The sequence below is a fragment of the Dicentrarchus labrax genome, unplaced genomic scaffold (genome assembly GCF_905237075.1).
Source record: "Dicentrarchus labrax unplaced genomic scaffold, dlabrax2021, whole genome shotgun sequence".
NCBI classification, from domain to species: Eukaryota; Metazoa; Chordata; class Actinopteri; family Moronidae; genus Dicentrarchus; species Dicentrarchus labrax.
The window spans coordinates 16,605,668-16,621,308 of NW_026136712.1; the positions used below are offsets into that span (position 1 = coordinate 16,605,668).

A 15,641-nucleotide genomic window follows, 5' to 3' on the forward strand; every position below is an offset into this window, starting at 1 on the left:
ATTATTATAATCACCTGAACATAAGAATTGCTGTGTTACCTTTGAATGACCTTCGAAAAAAAGTGATTTCACATATATAATATATTTAAGTATAAACATTTTATTAGTGTTTTCCTTATAAGACTCAGCTTTAGGTGATAAACGAGGTTGTGAAGGATTGTTAGAGTGCATGAATAACAAATTCTAAACAGAGTCATATTCGAATTTCATTAGCATTTTATCCAGTACTAAACTATTTTCAGTGACTTGTGATTACTTGCTTGTGTGATTTGATTTGAAGGAGAGACTTTTTAAGGGTCAAAGTGAAAAAAAAAAACACAGACACAGATTTTTGGACACACACACACACACATAAACACACACACAACCCAGCAGAGACCTCCTACATCCTCATACACCCATTAAGCTTTTCACACGCCCCCATCATTCACCACTGCATGGCAGAAAAACCACCAAAGCACCTCACACTTCTTCCCTCTTCAACCTGGCGGTGAACCCAGAGTTGTGAGACGAAAAAAAAAAACAACCCATTCATGATATCAAATGTGGAGTGTGGGCTCTGTGAGAAGGCCTGAACACACGTGAACACAGAGGGAAACAACAGTGAGAGAGTGTGAGGAGAAGCAGAAGAAGAAGAAGAGAAACAACCTGGACTGTGGACAGACTGCGATGATGATGGTGATGATTCTCATAATGTTGATGATTCTGGTGATAAAGACAGCAACAGCCTCGGTGCCTGGCCCAGAGATGGACGTTAAACCAGGAGTGGAGACCAGCTTGGCCAAACGAACCCTGAGCTTCTGCTACCAGTTGAAGTTCGGGGTCACAGAGATTCCCTCCAGCATCTCCAGCAACACCACATGCCTGTGAGTACCTGTGTATTATACTGTCTATGGTGAGTACAGACAAACACAATTGTGGATGTTTACATTTTACTGGCTGGTTGAGCAGTTGCAGCTCTCAGAGAAATTGTTTGGGAATTCCTAGAATACTAATAGTACAAGTTGAAATGTTGAAATGTCAAAATTGAAGCAGCAAAATATTCAGACTTCTAGTTTCTAGTTTAGATGAAGCTCTTTGGTTGCACCCTTAATGCCTGGTAAATTCCCACGTCTCTGAAACTCCACGCCTCCATTTGTACTGCAGGTTTTCTGTTATAAATGTGTTGTGTCCAGTCCTGATGATATCAATATTTTTTCAGACTTTAGAAAGCTGGCTGTAGAGACAGAATACATTATACAGCTGTAGGTAGTTCACCTTGTGGTAAGTAAACTGACTTTCATGTGTAAAATCGATGCAGTGTCCCTCTACACAACTAAAACAGAGGTCAAGTGACATGGGTCGATATTACAGAGTACATCCTAAAATAGTATTTCTCATTCACTATACGGATGCAGGGGGTATGTCATGGATGATACAGTTAAAAAAAAACCTATCTCGTAATCTTTAAACCTCTCATTTAGATCATTCTTCCCTAATCCTACTCTTGGCTGAATTTTGTACTGAACTTGCCAATTCTGGTTTTATCATTCAGTTACTCAGAGAACGTATGCAAAGCATATCTGCTCATCTTCAGTGACTCCCAGTGTAACCACAGCTATCTACAGTGTATCCACAGGTTAAAGATGCTGTGTGGAGTTTTTTTTTGTTAACAAACAAAAGTTTACATTACAGTTTATATTCAAGGTTTCTCACAAAAACACTTTGTGTGTCACCTTGAAGTCTAACAAACACTGTAAGCACATTTAATTCCTCATAAAACATTTGCAAAGACGACTTTTTGTTATAAATTGCCGTTGTTTACATCCATATTTACAGGCTTACAGTTTTCTTAGTGATTACATCCGCGCGTCGTACCAGGTGACGACCAGCAGAAAAGCATAAATTGGTGGCAGGACTATGTATTGTGTTGTCCTCATGCTCCCAGCGCTGTCCACAAACAGCAATTATGATATGAATATAAACGTTAACATAAGCAGGTTAGCGAGACGCATTTATACAGGCTTCACAAACGCTGGGAAAAAAACAGCTGGTGTGTCTGTGGAGCGGGGCGTGGTCTGCAACCAGGCAATCAAATATTATAACAGAAAAAAATGGATTTAAGCGCACGTCAAGCTCTACATGAGTTAACTCTAGTTTCATTTCAAAGAGGTGGATAACTGAGTTTACTTACTTTAGGTCCACCAGCATCAAAACATCTAAAAACTACGAGAAAAACATGACGCAAGAGAGCAGCTTTTTTGCATCTCTGCCCCAAACAGTAGCACAACACCATCTAACTAAAGGTTGCCTACATAAGCTAACATTAGCCACCCTAAACTACTGGTCATACCAGCGCAAAGTAAGACTGTGGCAGTCATTTTGAATTTATTGTATGTTGGGAAATATGATTCTCTTACTTGGCATGCTAAATATGAAACTACCAGCAGCCAACTGCAAACTCAAATTGTTGTTTTTACACTTTCATTTTACAACATGTTATACAACACGTTAATTAGAGAGCGTTAGAAATGCTGGTAGACGACATTTTCGCAACTTCGGACGAGCCGGGCTAGCTGTTTCCCCTTTGTTTCCAGTCTTTATGCTAAGCTAAATTAGCCCACTCCTGGCTGTAGCTTCATACTTAGCGTACAAACATGTGGCTGGTATCAATCTTCTCATCTAACTCTCAGCTAAAAAACTGCTTGTTTCCCAAAATGTAAAACTTCCTATAAGAGTCATATAATAGTTCATAAGTTGTGTTGATGGTGTTGAAGGTACTGCAAGTGGTTTTCAGTCTTTTTGACACAGTGACACAGAGCTGGATGAGGCTGAGGGTGTAGTAAACACTGACTTGTTATTTTGGCCATTGAAACATTTTGAAGGAATCTCAAGGCCAGATAGGGGAAGGAGGTGGGATGGTGGCGTAAAGATTAGGATCACCTGAAGCCTTTGCACAAACATGCACTTAGACATACACAAAAGCCTAAAAACATTTGCATAAAAACAAAAAGCAGACAAACAAACAAATGCAGTACACCCACACACACACAAACACGCAAGGACGAACATTGTGGCAGAAGTAGCGATTATTACTGACTTCCCAAGGGACGTACTGTGAACTCCCAGGCGGCGATGTGTGTGTTCTCAAATGTTCTGCTCTGCTCGAAGGTCAAGGCTCAGGAACAGTGGAGATATTTACAAGTATGCAGCAATGGATGGCCTTTCCTGATGTCTTTTCCAACGACCAGATGCAATATAAGCTTGGGATCTTGTATAGAAATTCTGTACACAAAACAGTTTGCTTTATGCATTAAAGGACCCCCCCAATGTGAGTGAGTAACTGGTCATGGTCTTGCTGGTCTCACAAAACAAAAACTAGCCCCTTATGATTTCTAAGAAGTTTTCATCAGCGTAAAGTGTGTGTGTGTGTGTGTGTGTGTGTGTGTGTGTGTGTGTGTGTGTGTGTGTGTGTGTGTGTGTGTGTGTGTGTGTATCGCTGAGAGCTGATGTTAGAGGTTGTTTCTGCATCAACAGGGAAGTTAAGCAGACGGAGATCGTAGTGATTCCCCAGGGCGCCCTCAACAGCCTGCAGCACCTCAGGAAACTGTAAGTGTGTGCGCCTGTTGCTCATGTTTATTATTTGATGTGGAACATAATGAACTAAGGAGGTCAAAACACTCAAGATATGGATCCAAACAGCGGAGAGTATGCACCTTGATTTGGTTGATTGCACTTGATTTCTCCAAATCAAAAAAAAAAGGATTTTAGTATTATGTTTGGATTGAGAAATATAATTATCCCCTACATGCATAGTGTTTCTAATTGAGTTTACATTGCATATAAAATCCCTGAAACTAACGTAAAACAAGACAGCTCAAAGCTATTTGAACCTAGATGTTCAGAACCCTGTTTTCTCTACATTTCATGTTTCTTGTACCTTAGCACACAAGTGTCTCAAAAGCACTGTAGTACGGCAAACAACAAATGTTTCTTCCCTACCTCTAACCTTAGCACCATATGGGAGAACGACAAGCTGGAGAGTATCAATGAGTTTGCCTTCGCCAGCCTCTCTCAGCTCACCGATATGTGAGTATACAGTTTTCTAAAAGCCACCGCTCATGACGTGTAGGGATGCAGCAATACCAATATCAGGTCAGTTGGAAAGTGAGAAAACATTGTAAGAACTGTACTGGTATTATTAAGCACTCATATTGGTATATAGGTACTTGTACTTCTATTTGGTCTGAAAAAAAGTGGCATTGGTGCATCCCTACAGACGTATATATTATCCAACGTGCTTGTGTGTTTAGTCTTTGTTATGGAACAAGAAGTGCCGCCAACTCTGAGAAAGCTCCTCACCCAAACAGTTGAGGAGCAAGTACTGGGTGGTGGAGACACAATACGTCAACGTATAGGTGTGAATGAAGGCCTAACAACTGAGTTCTTTAATACATGTCAAATATTTCATTTATGCATTTGTGTTCCCCTTAGCTTCATCTCTGGGAATGTTGCGTTAAAAAATATAGGAGCTTTTGCTTTCTCTGATCTGCCTGAACTCACTGAGATGTAAGTACAACTGGCAGGATAATGACAGTGGTGAAAGCCTGTAATTGTATGTAATTTATGTTAATGAGTACATGACTGAATGTGTTTCTTTCAGAACCATAACAAAGTCAAAACACCTGACACACATCAATCCAGATGCATTCAAGGACATTGTGAAACTGAAGTATCTGTGAGTACTCAGCGAGAGTGCAGTGGGGAGGAATACTTTCTTCTAAAATGTGCGTTTTTAAAACTGATTGTGAGTCCAAAATAGGTCATGGGTGACAGGCCTACTTCTGATGGGCCCCCACATGACCAGAGACATCATTTTTTAATTAGCTTGGATCCCCTGGAAGAGAAATCAAGTGTCACACTTCATCTCATGAAATAAAAAAGAAGACGCTTTTTTCCATAAAGTGAGCTCACCCTCATTTCATCTTGTTACAAAACAAACTTTTTTATTAAAGGCCTGACTGACATTTTCATAACTGTTACTGTTATGTTTGTCCCAATTTGTGAGAACTGGGACACGTAAATAATATTAAATGAATTTAATTAAACTATTAAAAACTAGTTAAACTATTAAACTTTATTAAATGTCCATTAAATGCAGTGTATGTAAAAACTGTTCTTCATCATTTGTTTAAAAAAGGTTAAAAGTTATTGCTCTTGGAGGCTGAATAGAAAGAAGATTATATAAAACCTAAAAGAAGCAACAGAAAGTCAGTTTGATTACTTTTAACACGTTTTTATGCATTCCTGATAAGAAAAACATTGTTATTTAATAGAGATTTTTACAGTTTTGTTGCAAAATATAATATCCAAATCTTGCTTTTCATGAGTAGTTCCCCTGACTTTTCATCTAGCACCTCCATCAAGTCAAATAAGTTTAGTTATTTAGTTAATTTAAGTATTTATGACATTCCCTGTTCTTTGTGTTGTTCTTATGTTAGCATGTTGAACTATGACGCTGAAAATGGTAGATATTATACCTTTTAAACACCGACGCTATGTTTGCCTTAGCATTGTTAGGATGTTAGTATGTTGACTTTAGCATTTAGTTTAAACCAAAGCAACACAGAGCCGCTAGCAAACCCTCAGTCTTGTTTTGAAATAAAGAAGTTTCCAAAAACCTGTTTTGTCTGAGTTCTGGATAATCAGTGTTTTACAGACTTGTTATGTATTTTTGCCAAGAAAACAAAAAGAGGACATTTTTTTGGAACAAGAAGCTCTTTAAATGTCTGATTTATCTTTCTACCACCTGAGCTTCTCCCTGAATTGTCTTGGAAACTCTTCACTTGTTCATTTGTATCTCGGTCAACACAATGAACGCTACATTGTCTGATTTTATCACAATGACTCACAGCAACAGTGAGTGTCTGTTGTTCAGAGGTCGCATTGTGACTGTAGTAACATTTGCTGCTTAATCTGCACATCACAGGACCATCGCCAACACCGGACTGAGGCTTTTTCCAGACTTCACCAAGATCCACTCCACAGGCCTGCTTCTGTTGTAGGTCTCGACGCAATGCACAACACTAATAATGCTGGACACCCACACACCATTATTCCCACATGCATTTGAACATATAGGCTATTGTATGTGCACACAATTGAATACGCCCGGAAGAAATCACACCATTCAACATGTAACACTGCAGCTTAAACCTACGCACTGAGTACAAAACAGAATATCTGTCTTTAAAATTCCATCTTCAAACTCTCTCCCATCTGACTTCAGCTTCCAAAAGAAAGTGGATTTAAAGGGGATTCATGTATTTCCTAATATATTGAACATATGCATGCTGTCAAAATGTTCATATAGTATTTACTTCTCAGTTGTTTATAATGTGTTTTTGATCTTGTATGCTGCTTAGTGACCTGCACGACAACAGCCACATAGAGAGAGTCCCCGCCAATGCTTTCAAAGGCCTCTGCACTCAAACTATCCCTGAGATGTAAGAGATTCATCACTTTTTTAGAGACACACACACACACACACACACACACACACACACACACCACCCTCACACAGCTCCGAGTGGGCATTACATACGCAATGACGAATGTTCCCTGAAATGCTCCCTGCTCTCTGCCTTCTCCTACTTTTCTCCTTTTTCTGCATTTCTAACACTCTTATCGCTATATATCACCTCATTTCCACCCCATTTTCCTCTTTTTAAGTTGTAAATCCTGCTGAAGATCACATACAGGTCTATATAAAGGCCTTCTGAATCAGGCTTAGTAAGTCAGAGTGATGTGTATTTTAATTTTGCTCATAATTTCTTTTTTGTTTTTGTGAAAAATCCAGATTAAAAGTTTGTATTTTTAGTATTTTTTACTATAGTATAGTATAAAACTCAGAGTTATTGGCCAAATGTAAAGTCGATTGAGCAACAATTGTGGAAAGTAACCAAGTATTTCCATTGTATACTACTTTACTTCCTATTATTTACTACCACTCCACTATATTTGAAAGGGAAATTCTACTTTTGACTCTGGCAGGTGTAGTTACTGTTATACTTTACAAATAAATATTTTACATACAAACAATGTCTTCAGCTTATAAATTGTGATGCAATTTTAAACCTAAAATAGTTCAAAGTATCTCCCTCTCGACTAGTTACAAGTAAGATATCAGGATATTGACAATAAACACAAAACACACAGTAAAAGTTCTAATTAATTTGACTATCATGTTGTAAGTAAGTCTGATATTGTGACAGTTCTAGTTGCAACATTTAAGATCCATCTTAGTGATGCAACATGTAATAATAATCCAATACGTGCAGTAACAAAACACATAATAATTACTTAATCACTTTTAATAACTAAATGTGTTTAATAATACTTTTTTGTAACATTTTGACTTATAATAGACCACTTTTAAACTTTAGTATCTACTTTTACTCAAAGAGTTTTATTAGAAAATTGACATATTGAGTCATATTTGTCTGACTGTCAACAACAACAAAAATCCACCTCTAAAGCTCCTCTTTGTTTAATCCTTACAGAAAAACTACACATCGTCGTTTAAAGGGGGGTAATAAATATAAATATGTTTTGGCCTGGACCAGCAACTTCCTGGAGTTTTCTGCTGGTTGCCTGGCAACTGCACAGAGGCAAGAAATAGTCTGACACAAAGTCCCCGTAAAAAACGGCAAATAGTTATTTTTATACTTCAGCTTTTGGACATATGAAACACAATATAATGTGTTAATTAGCCAGCTTTAGAGGTGCTGGTAGACATATTTTATTACATTTGGAGAGAACCGAGGTAGCCTTTCCTCCTGCTTCCTGTTTTAAGCTAAGCTAAGCTAACTGACTGATGCCTGTAGCTTTATATTTTAACAGACATTAGAGCTCGACACCAGAACTCGGTAAGAAAGTCTATTTCCCAAAATGTCAAACCTCCCTTTAAGTAACATTTTAAACGCAAGAGTATTTTTAAATTGTGGTATCAATCGGAATATGTCTTCCACCACTACCGAAGCTATCCAAGGTCCAGAGTTGTCCAGTTAAAAAGTAGAAAAGGAAGAAAGAGAAGGAGCAGGAGCAGGAGAAGTCTTACATAGTAATAAATAAAGTTTATTCGGTGCATTCATACAGCTTTAGTCACTGAGAACAAAAGAACTGCACTCACTAAAATTAGCTTTGATAGTTCAGATAAGTTTTCTGCTGGGACTGTTCTGTGTTGGAGCCACATGACTATAATTTGGCTTCCTTTTCTAATGACAGACGGCTCACCAGAAATGGCATCAAGGAGGTGGCAAGTGACGCCTTCAACGGCACAAAGATGCACAGATTGTGAGTCACGGCCAGAGCCACAATTGCAAACAGAAGATTTACAACAAAAAAAAAAACAGCTCACATATTTAATTTCTCTCTGCTCTCCTCCCTCTCTCTTAGGTTCCTAAGAGGCAACAAACAGCTTACTCACATCAATCCCAACGCCTTTGTGGGTTCCAGTGAGTTGGTGGTACTGTAAGCATGACATCTAACAGTAACTCATGCCTACATGATTCACCCTCCTCATCATCACTTATTAAACTTGGGATGTAGGAGATACAAGAGACTATGTGGCATGTGTGGGGAGGCTCAAAAGAAAAAACGTAGAAACGTGCCAGATTTGAGGTAAAAATAGACGGCAGTAATTACCTGTGTGTTCCCCAAACACAGAGACACCTATTTCCATTGAAGTAGCAATCAGAAGGGAAAAAACTGTATTTGTTTTTCTTCTGGGCTGCCATTTTTGTAATGTTTTTTTCACTTCACATCCCAGTAATCACTTGGCAAGCGGTGTCTTGTCCCATAAATCTTCTGTTCAGGAAATAGAAGTTCTAGTGTTTTATTCTAATGGCGTTTTTTACCGACATAGATTTCCTCTCTTAATCCAGAGAAAAATAAGTTAACAGTTTTTATAAACTGGTCAAATGACTGTTAGCCAATAGGGAAGGCCTCTGTTGAACATTGATTCTGAACTTAAAACCGCTGGTACTCTTCTTTGTTTGTGTAGGGACATTTCCCAGACAGCCCTCAGCTCCCTGCCGGACTACATCCTCGGTGGACTCCAGAAGCTGATCGCAGAGTCCGCCCCCAATCTGAAGGAGCTTCCTCCTCTGGAGCTCTTCACCAAACTGCACCAGGCCAACCTGACGTACTCGTCACACTGCTGCGCCTTCCATAACATACACAGGAACAGGCATGCAATGCATTATCATCAAACTGTCTGAAAGGAATTGATTGATTTACAATTAATCGACAAGTACAACGTGCAAGATTCATCCGTAAATGGCTAATTCAATGCTGTATTAATATCTCATTATGACTCCATTACTGGTTAATTACCATTAACTAACATTGTAGTATTGCCCACAGAGCCTTAATATGAACTCTAGAAGAATGTGTAAAAAAAAAATGAATATTGTATTAGAGGAAAAACTATGAAAAATTAAAGAAATTGTATGTGTTGTTGTGTGTTAGATCAAAGTGGAACTCCCTGTGCTCCCACCCCGATGCTCAGGGCAACCTTCACTTCTACAGGGACTACTGCTCCAACTCCACCTCCATCATCTGCACCCCAACTCAAGATGACTTTAACCCCTGTGAGGATATCATGTCCGCCGTCCCCCTGCGGGTCCTCATCTGGATCATCTCCATCCTCGCACTGCTGGGGAACACAGTGGTACTTCTGGTCTTATTAGGTATGAAATGGGACAATCATTTCTGTGGCAGAATTTTATGGCATTTTCATGGACCAATTCTTTGTGGAGTTTGTATTTAATTTTCTTTGAAGAATAAGCATAGTCTTTTCTTTATTCCTGCCTGCACATGCCAGATGTACTGCTTTTTAGAGGTCGAAAGCACAACAAAAGATATTTATAGAGATAAATTGAGATTCTTTCCATTCAGTATTTCCATTTGTGAGACTTCAATACATCTGAGAAGCAAATGTACTTTTACCTCCACAGTTATCTAATTGCAGTACGTTGTAGTTTACAGATTCAACATGAGACTAATACATAACTGTATTACAGCGTATACATCTTTTCTTTCCTCATTCTGTCTTCATCCTCCTCTCATAATCTGTTAACTTCCTTCCTTCCTTATTATTTACTTTCTGCATGCCCTCTTTGTGCTCTTTCTTCCATTCTTTCCTAATTTCATTCCTTCTTATAGTTTCTTGCTTTTGCCTTTGCTTATGCTCTTATTTCTTTTAATTAGTTTAAAAGGTATAAGGTTCTCACATAACAGCAAAACTAAGCTTTATTCTCTTTTGCCACAGAATAGCAGCCGGAGGACATTTTACTAGTAATACTTATTTCTTGTTGTACTTGTCAGAGTCAATTTTCTTTCTCTAATTTCTTTCTGTTTTTCAGGCAGCCGCACCAAACTGACTGTTCCCCGTTTCCTCATGTGCCACTTGGCCTTTTCTGACCTCTGCATGGGCATCTACCTGGTAGTCATAGCAACTGTAGACATGCTCACTCAAGGCCAGTACTACAACCACGCTATAGACTGGCAGACGGGCCTCGGCTGCAGTGTTGCGGGCTTCTTCACGGTGTGTATAGCTCTACATAAATAGCAACACTCATACATGCGCATGTTTAAATAGAAATTTGTGTGTTTGTGTGTGAATTGCAGGTGTTTGCCAGTGAGCTGTCAGTGTTCACATTAACAGCGATCACCCTGGAGCGTTGGCACACCATCACACATGCTCTGCGGCTCGACCGTAAACTTCGTCTGAGACATGCCTGTATTGTCATGACAGCAGGGTGGATCTTCTCCGCCGTAGCTGCTTTGCTTCCCACAGTCGGAGTCAGCAGCTACGGCAAGGTGGGTGCTTTAGGCCACTCATTCACCGTTCAACTCCTGTGCTCTCCAGTTTGTGATGTTATGTTGTTATGTTCCCCTTTAGAATTTGTTCAGGTCCCGGTAATTGAGGATGCAAAATGGAGCATGAACTCAAAATGACCTAGAATATGCTTTAAAATGTTCAAACATTACGTAAAAACAACAAATGTGATGTAATGTTTTGTATGTATGAGATGACGTTCAGTAGATATCAGGGCTGCAACAGTTATTTTCATTGGTGATTAGCCTGCCAATTATTTTCTTAATTAGACACCATAAAAAGTGAAAAATAGTCCGAGGTTATGTTATCAAATATCTTGTTTTGTCTGCCTAACAGCCCAGAATCCAAAGCTATTAAATTTACTTTTATGTAAAACAAGAAACAACAACAAATTCTCCCATCTGAGAACCTGGAGCCATCAAATATTTGGCATTTTAACAATTAGTTGATTATTACAGTAGTTGCAGATTAACTCTAATCAGTTAATTTATTGAGCAAAAATTATGCAAAACCCTGAATATGATGCATTTCTGAGATGACATACTCTAAAATTAACCAGTAACAACTTGTGTCCATTTATTTTTTCCTATAGTAGTTGTAATAGTAATAGAGTTTTCAGGCTATTTGTCTAGGATTAAGAAACTGGGCAATAGCATGAATAACTTGTATAATGGCTTGATTGTGTGATTTTTTAACGTGTGTGTTTGTTTGTGGTGCAGGTGAGTATCTGTCTGCCCATGGACGTGGAGTTTCTGGGGTCTCAGGTCTACGTGGTGTCTCTTCTCCTCCTCAACATCCTGGCTTTCTTCTGCGTGTGCGGCTGTTACCTCAGCATCTACCTGACCGTCCGCAACCCCTCGTCAGCGCCGGCCCACGCCGACACACGTGTGGCCCAACGCATGGCAGTCCTCATCTTCACCGACTTTGTCTGCATGGCTCCCATCTCCTTCTTTGCCATCTCAGCAGCCCTCAAGCTCCCTCTCATCACAGTGTCAGACGCCAAACTCCTGCTGGTCCTCTTCTACCCGATCAACTCCTGCTCCAACCCCTTCCTGTACGCCTTCTTCACACGCACCTTCAGGCGGGATTTCTTTCTCCTCGCAGCTCGCTTCGGCCTGTTTAAGACCCGAGCACAGATTTACCGGACAGAGAGTTCCTCCTGTCAGCAGCCGGCGTGGACCTCTCCAAAGAGCAGCCACGTGATGCTGTACTCCTTGGCCAATGCATTAAGTCTAGAAGGGAAACCAGAGTTCTGACTGTTATTCAAAAGCAGATACAAACTTTTTGCTTAATTTTGTTGGTTTTCATGTATCTCTGATATGTTGCCAGTATTTTTGGCCAGCACATCAGCTGCTGATTCTTCAGACCTGACCTCAGACCTGCAACAACACAAGTATCCAGTGTCCTTCTTAAACCATGTGTGACAACTCTACTGTATGTACAGTGTGTATAGAAAACCAAGTAATAGCTACAGAACAACTGCAGATACTTTGACCAAATCTAGGTCAAATGGCTGTCCCAGATAATTCCTTGTGTTTGTTTTAATTTGATTGGAACGCCAGATGGGTGGAGTTTACTGCATAATAACAATTGAGTTCACAAGTAAATGTAGGAGGAGTATCAGAGGAGGTCAACTGACTTTTACTTTCATGCATTGTCTTATATAACATCCATCTGGTGTCCCAAGATAATGAAACAAGCTTAAATACTTTGAATCTGTTTAATAAAGGTTTGACACTCGGGATATCAGCATATGAACGTCAAGAAATCAACATTCATTTAACATTCAACGTCATGATTGAATGATATTCATTAAGAAGCACACCGCAGGGACTTACTGTTTAATAATCTCCTCATACACCGTCTGCTGTAGCTCTACATCCCTCCACATCCCTCTTACCCTTCAGTGTCCATATTTTTTTAATGAAGGACGTGTAATTATCTTTGTAATGTAATTAGGTTGTGTAAATGAAAGTACCACTGTTTTGTATATGTGTGTTTTGTACAGAATATATCTTTGAGATGTAATTTCATGTCATTTATAAATTTGTTTATTCAATCCTCTTTGTTTGAGTATATTTTGCATGAGTATATGAGGAGTAGTAACAAAAGGTAAAAAGTCTCACACACGCACTAAATTGAGCTGAAATGGCGTCCTTCAGAGCATCCAAAGCTTTCAAGGACAAAGTGACCCTACCAACCCTTTGCTCTGTGCGCCAGGGTGGGTGGGCGGTTTGTGGGAGACTACACAGCTGTCCGTTCTGCTTATTACAGGAGAGTGGATATGGCAGCTAGATAAGGCACACACTCAGAAGCAAGCAACCCAGGGTTTCAAGGCTGCAGCTGCGAGAAAGAATCTGAGTCTATCTCATTGATATGGATACACTGCCTCCTACATGCCAGCATGGAACATGTGCATGCATTTATAGTCTTTAACCAGCAGGTGGTGCTAGGGATGCAGGATTTATTGTGATCTCTGCTCTGTTGTGGTCTAATGTCAGCCTCTCAACAGCAGTGGTGGAATGTACATGGAACAAAGTACATTCACTCAAGAACAAACTTCAGATACTTCAGTTATTATTTCTATTTTATGCAACTTTATTACTTTTATTTCACTACATCTCAGAGGCAAATATTGTACTTTTTACTGCATTACATTTGTCTTTCAGCTTTAGTTAATTGTTACTTTTCAGATTACCCTTTTTCATACACTTCCTATCCTGTGAAAACCATGAATCTCCAAACAATTGATGGCTCCAGGTTCTCAGATGTGAGAATTTGCTGTTGTTTCTTGTCTGACATATCTTTGGATTCTGGGCAGTTAGTTGGACAAAACATCTGATATTTGATAACGTAACCTTGGAGTATGTTTCACTTTTTTTGGTGTCTAATTAAGAAAATAATTGGCAGGCTTATCACAAATGACTGTTAGTTGCAGCCCTATATCTACTGAATTAGATGTTTTTCTAATAAACTGAAGGATTAAGTGTTCCTTTATGGGTGAAGACAATTCTTTCTGCTGGAAATTTTAAGAAAAGTGGAGGTTTTAGAGATACATTGTTCTCACAGGACAGTAATACTACAATCATATGATGATCTTTTAGAATATGATGCATTACTGTAGATTAAACTGCCAAACATAACATACACATTAATACACCAGCAATATTAATCCAAAAACATCATATCAAATATTAAAACACTAACAATGACCATTTTCTACAAGGAGTATATTAACTTTTGATACTTTAATTAGATTGTGATAATAACACATATTTTTTACTGACTTCCTCCACCACTGCTCAGCTGAGGCAAATGAGGGTGACAGCAAAGCACACCTTAAAAAGGTGACATGAATATATAAAAACATATATCAATATGGAAGTTAAGTATTAACAGAACAATTACAATGACAATATACTATTCTCTGTCTTCACAGCTGGTGGCATTGAACTATATTCATCCATTATCTATAACAGCTAGTCCTTTGGAGGGTCGTGGCCATCAATATTATATATATGAAAAAGAGACTGTACACAGAGTACACTGCTGTCTGCACCAAGGAATAATATCATTTCTGAGAAAGGCTGGTGCAAGTTTAGACTGATACTGTCTTAGTAAGGTGTTGCTTTGCAGCTCAGGACTAAAACAACTCCTCTTTCAGACAATATCACATGCAGTGCAGACGATATTTTAAGTTTCCAGACAGAGCAGCACTGTGGAATAATGTGACACATTCAGGCCTGCAGAAAAGAAGCCATTACCCCCAATATGTGCTGTTGTTTCATATGAAAGCTGTCCCTGTGAAGCAGTATCTCATGGCATCCAATCTAATGTATTTCATTTAATTTCAGGACTTAGATACATCCTTTGTTGTGAATCTTATCTTTGTACGTCCAGTGTACAATTGGTGGTATGAAGTAACATTCAGGGCTTCTTGTTGACCTTAATTTGTTGCATGTCACACACCTTTTTTACTCTTGACTGGAAACTATCTAATAAAGAAGACCACAAAAAGTAATAGGATCCAACCAGCAGGATGTTAAAATTGGCAGAATGTAGTTTATTTGAGAACAACCTATGAGGACAATTGTGTTAAAATGGGGAAAGAAAATTGTAAAAGTCAAACTGTTTCTGCAGACATTCAGTTATTTCTTCTATGTTTTCCTCTCATAACATACAGTATCTGTTTACCCAAGCACTAAAAATGTAATCATCCTCAAACTTATATTCACTGATTACTAAAAATGATTAATCGCAGCTTTGGTTGAATGTTGAAAGGTGTGGTAAATGCTCCTGCATACAGATCTTCTCCAGACACAATGTGATTAAAGAAAATTAAAAAAAAAAAAAAAATTCCAGACCTTGTAACATTATAACAAGTCTCAGTGTGATGCTGTCTTTGATATCATGGCCTAATCTTCTGCAGACAAACAATGCCCTCTTGTGGTCCAATTACATAAAACGATACTAAATGACTAAACATGTTTATTAAAGTGATACACCCCCAAAAATCTATAATTTAAAACACAAACATCATCTCCTATGAGCTTAAAAAAAAGATTGTAATTTGGTTTCAGCCTCAGTTTGTCATGCGAGTTCAAATGGATGGCGACTGAAATAGTCAGATTGTTCCAGTGTTTAATTATAATTAATAAATACATTGATATATTTTAATTATTGATTAATTCTATTTGTATTTAAATGATTAATTGTAAAACATAAAGACAAAAAGAGCATTACATTTCCCATTTGATCT

General features: G+C 38.6%; 1 protein-coding gene across 1 annotated transcript; it reads left to right on the plus strand.

The window, feature by feature from the left end:
* Nucleotides 1-463: 463 nt before the first annotated feature.
* On the plus strand, nucleotides 464-12,941 carry fshr (follicle stimulating hormone receptor). Its single transcript, XM_051418517.1, has 14 exons — nucleotides 464-866; nucleotides 3,517-3,588; nucleotides 3,994-4,068; nucleotides 4,474-4,548; nucleotides 4,643-4,717; nucleotides 5,969-6,040; nucleotides 6,405-6,485; nucleotides 8,266-8,334; nucleotides 8,437-8,511; nucleotides 9,044-9,229; nucleotides 9,511-9,731; nucleotides 10,407-10,588; nucleotides 10,672-10,863; nucleotides 11,602-12,941. Exons 1-14 carry the CDS (start codon nucleotides 670-672, stop codon nucleotides 12,136-12,138), a joined length of 2,109 nt encoding a protein of 702 aa, XP_051274477.1. The 5' UTR covers nucleotides 464-669; the 3' UTR covers nucleotides 12,139-12,941.
* The last annotated feature ends 2,700 nt before the right edge of the window (nucleotides 12,942-15,641 follow it).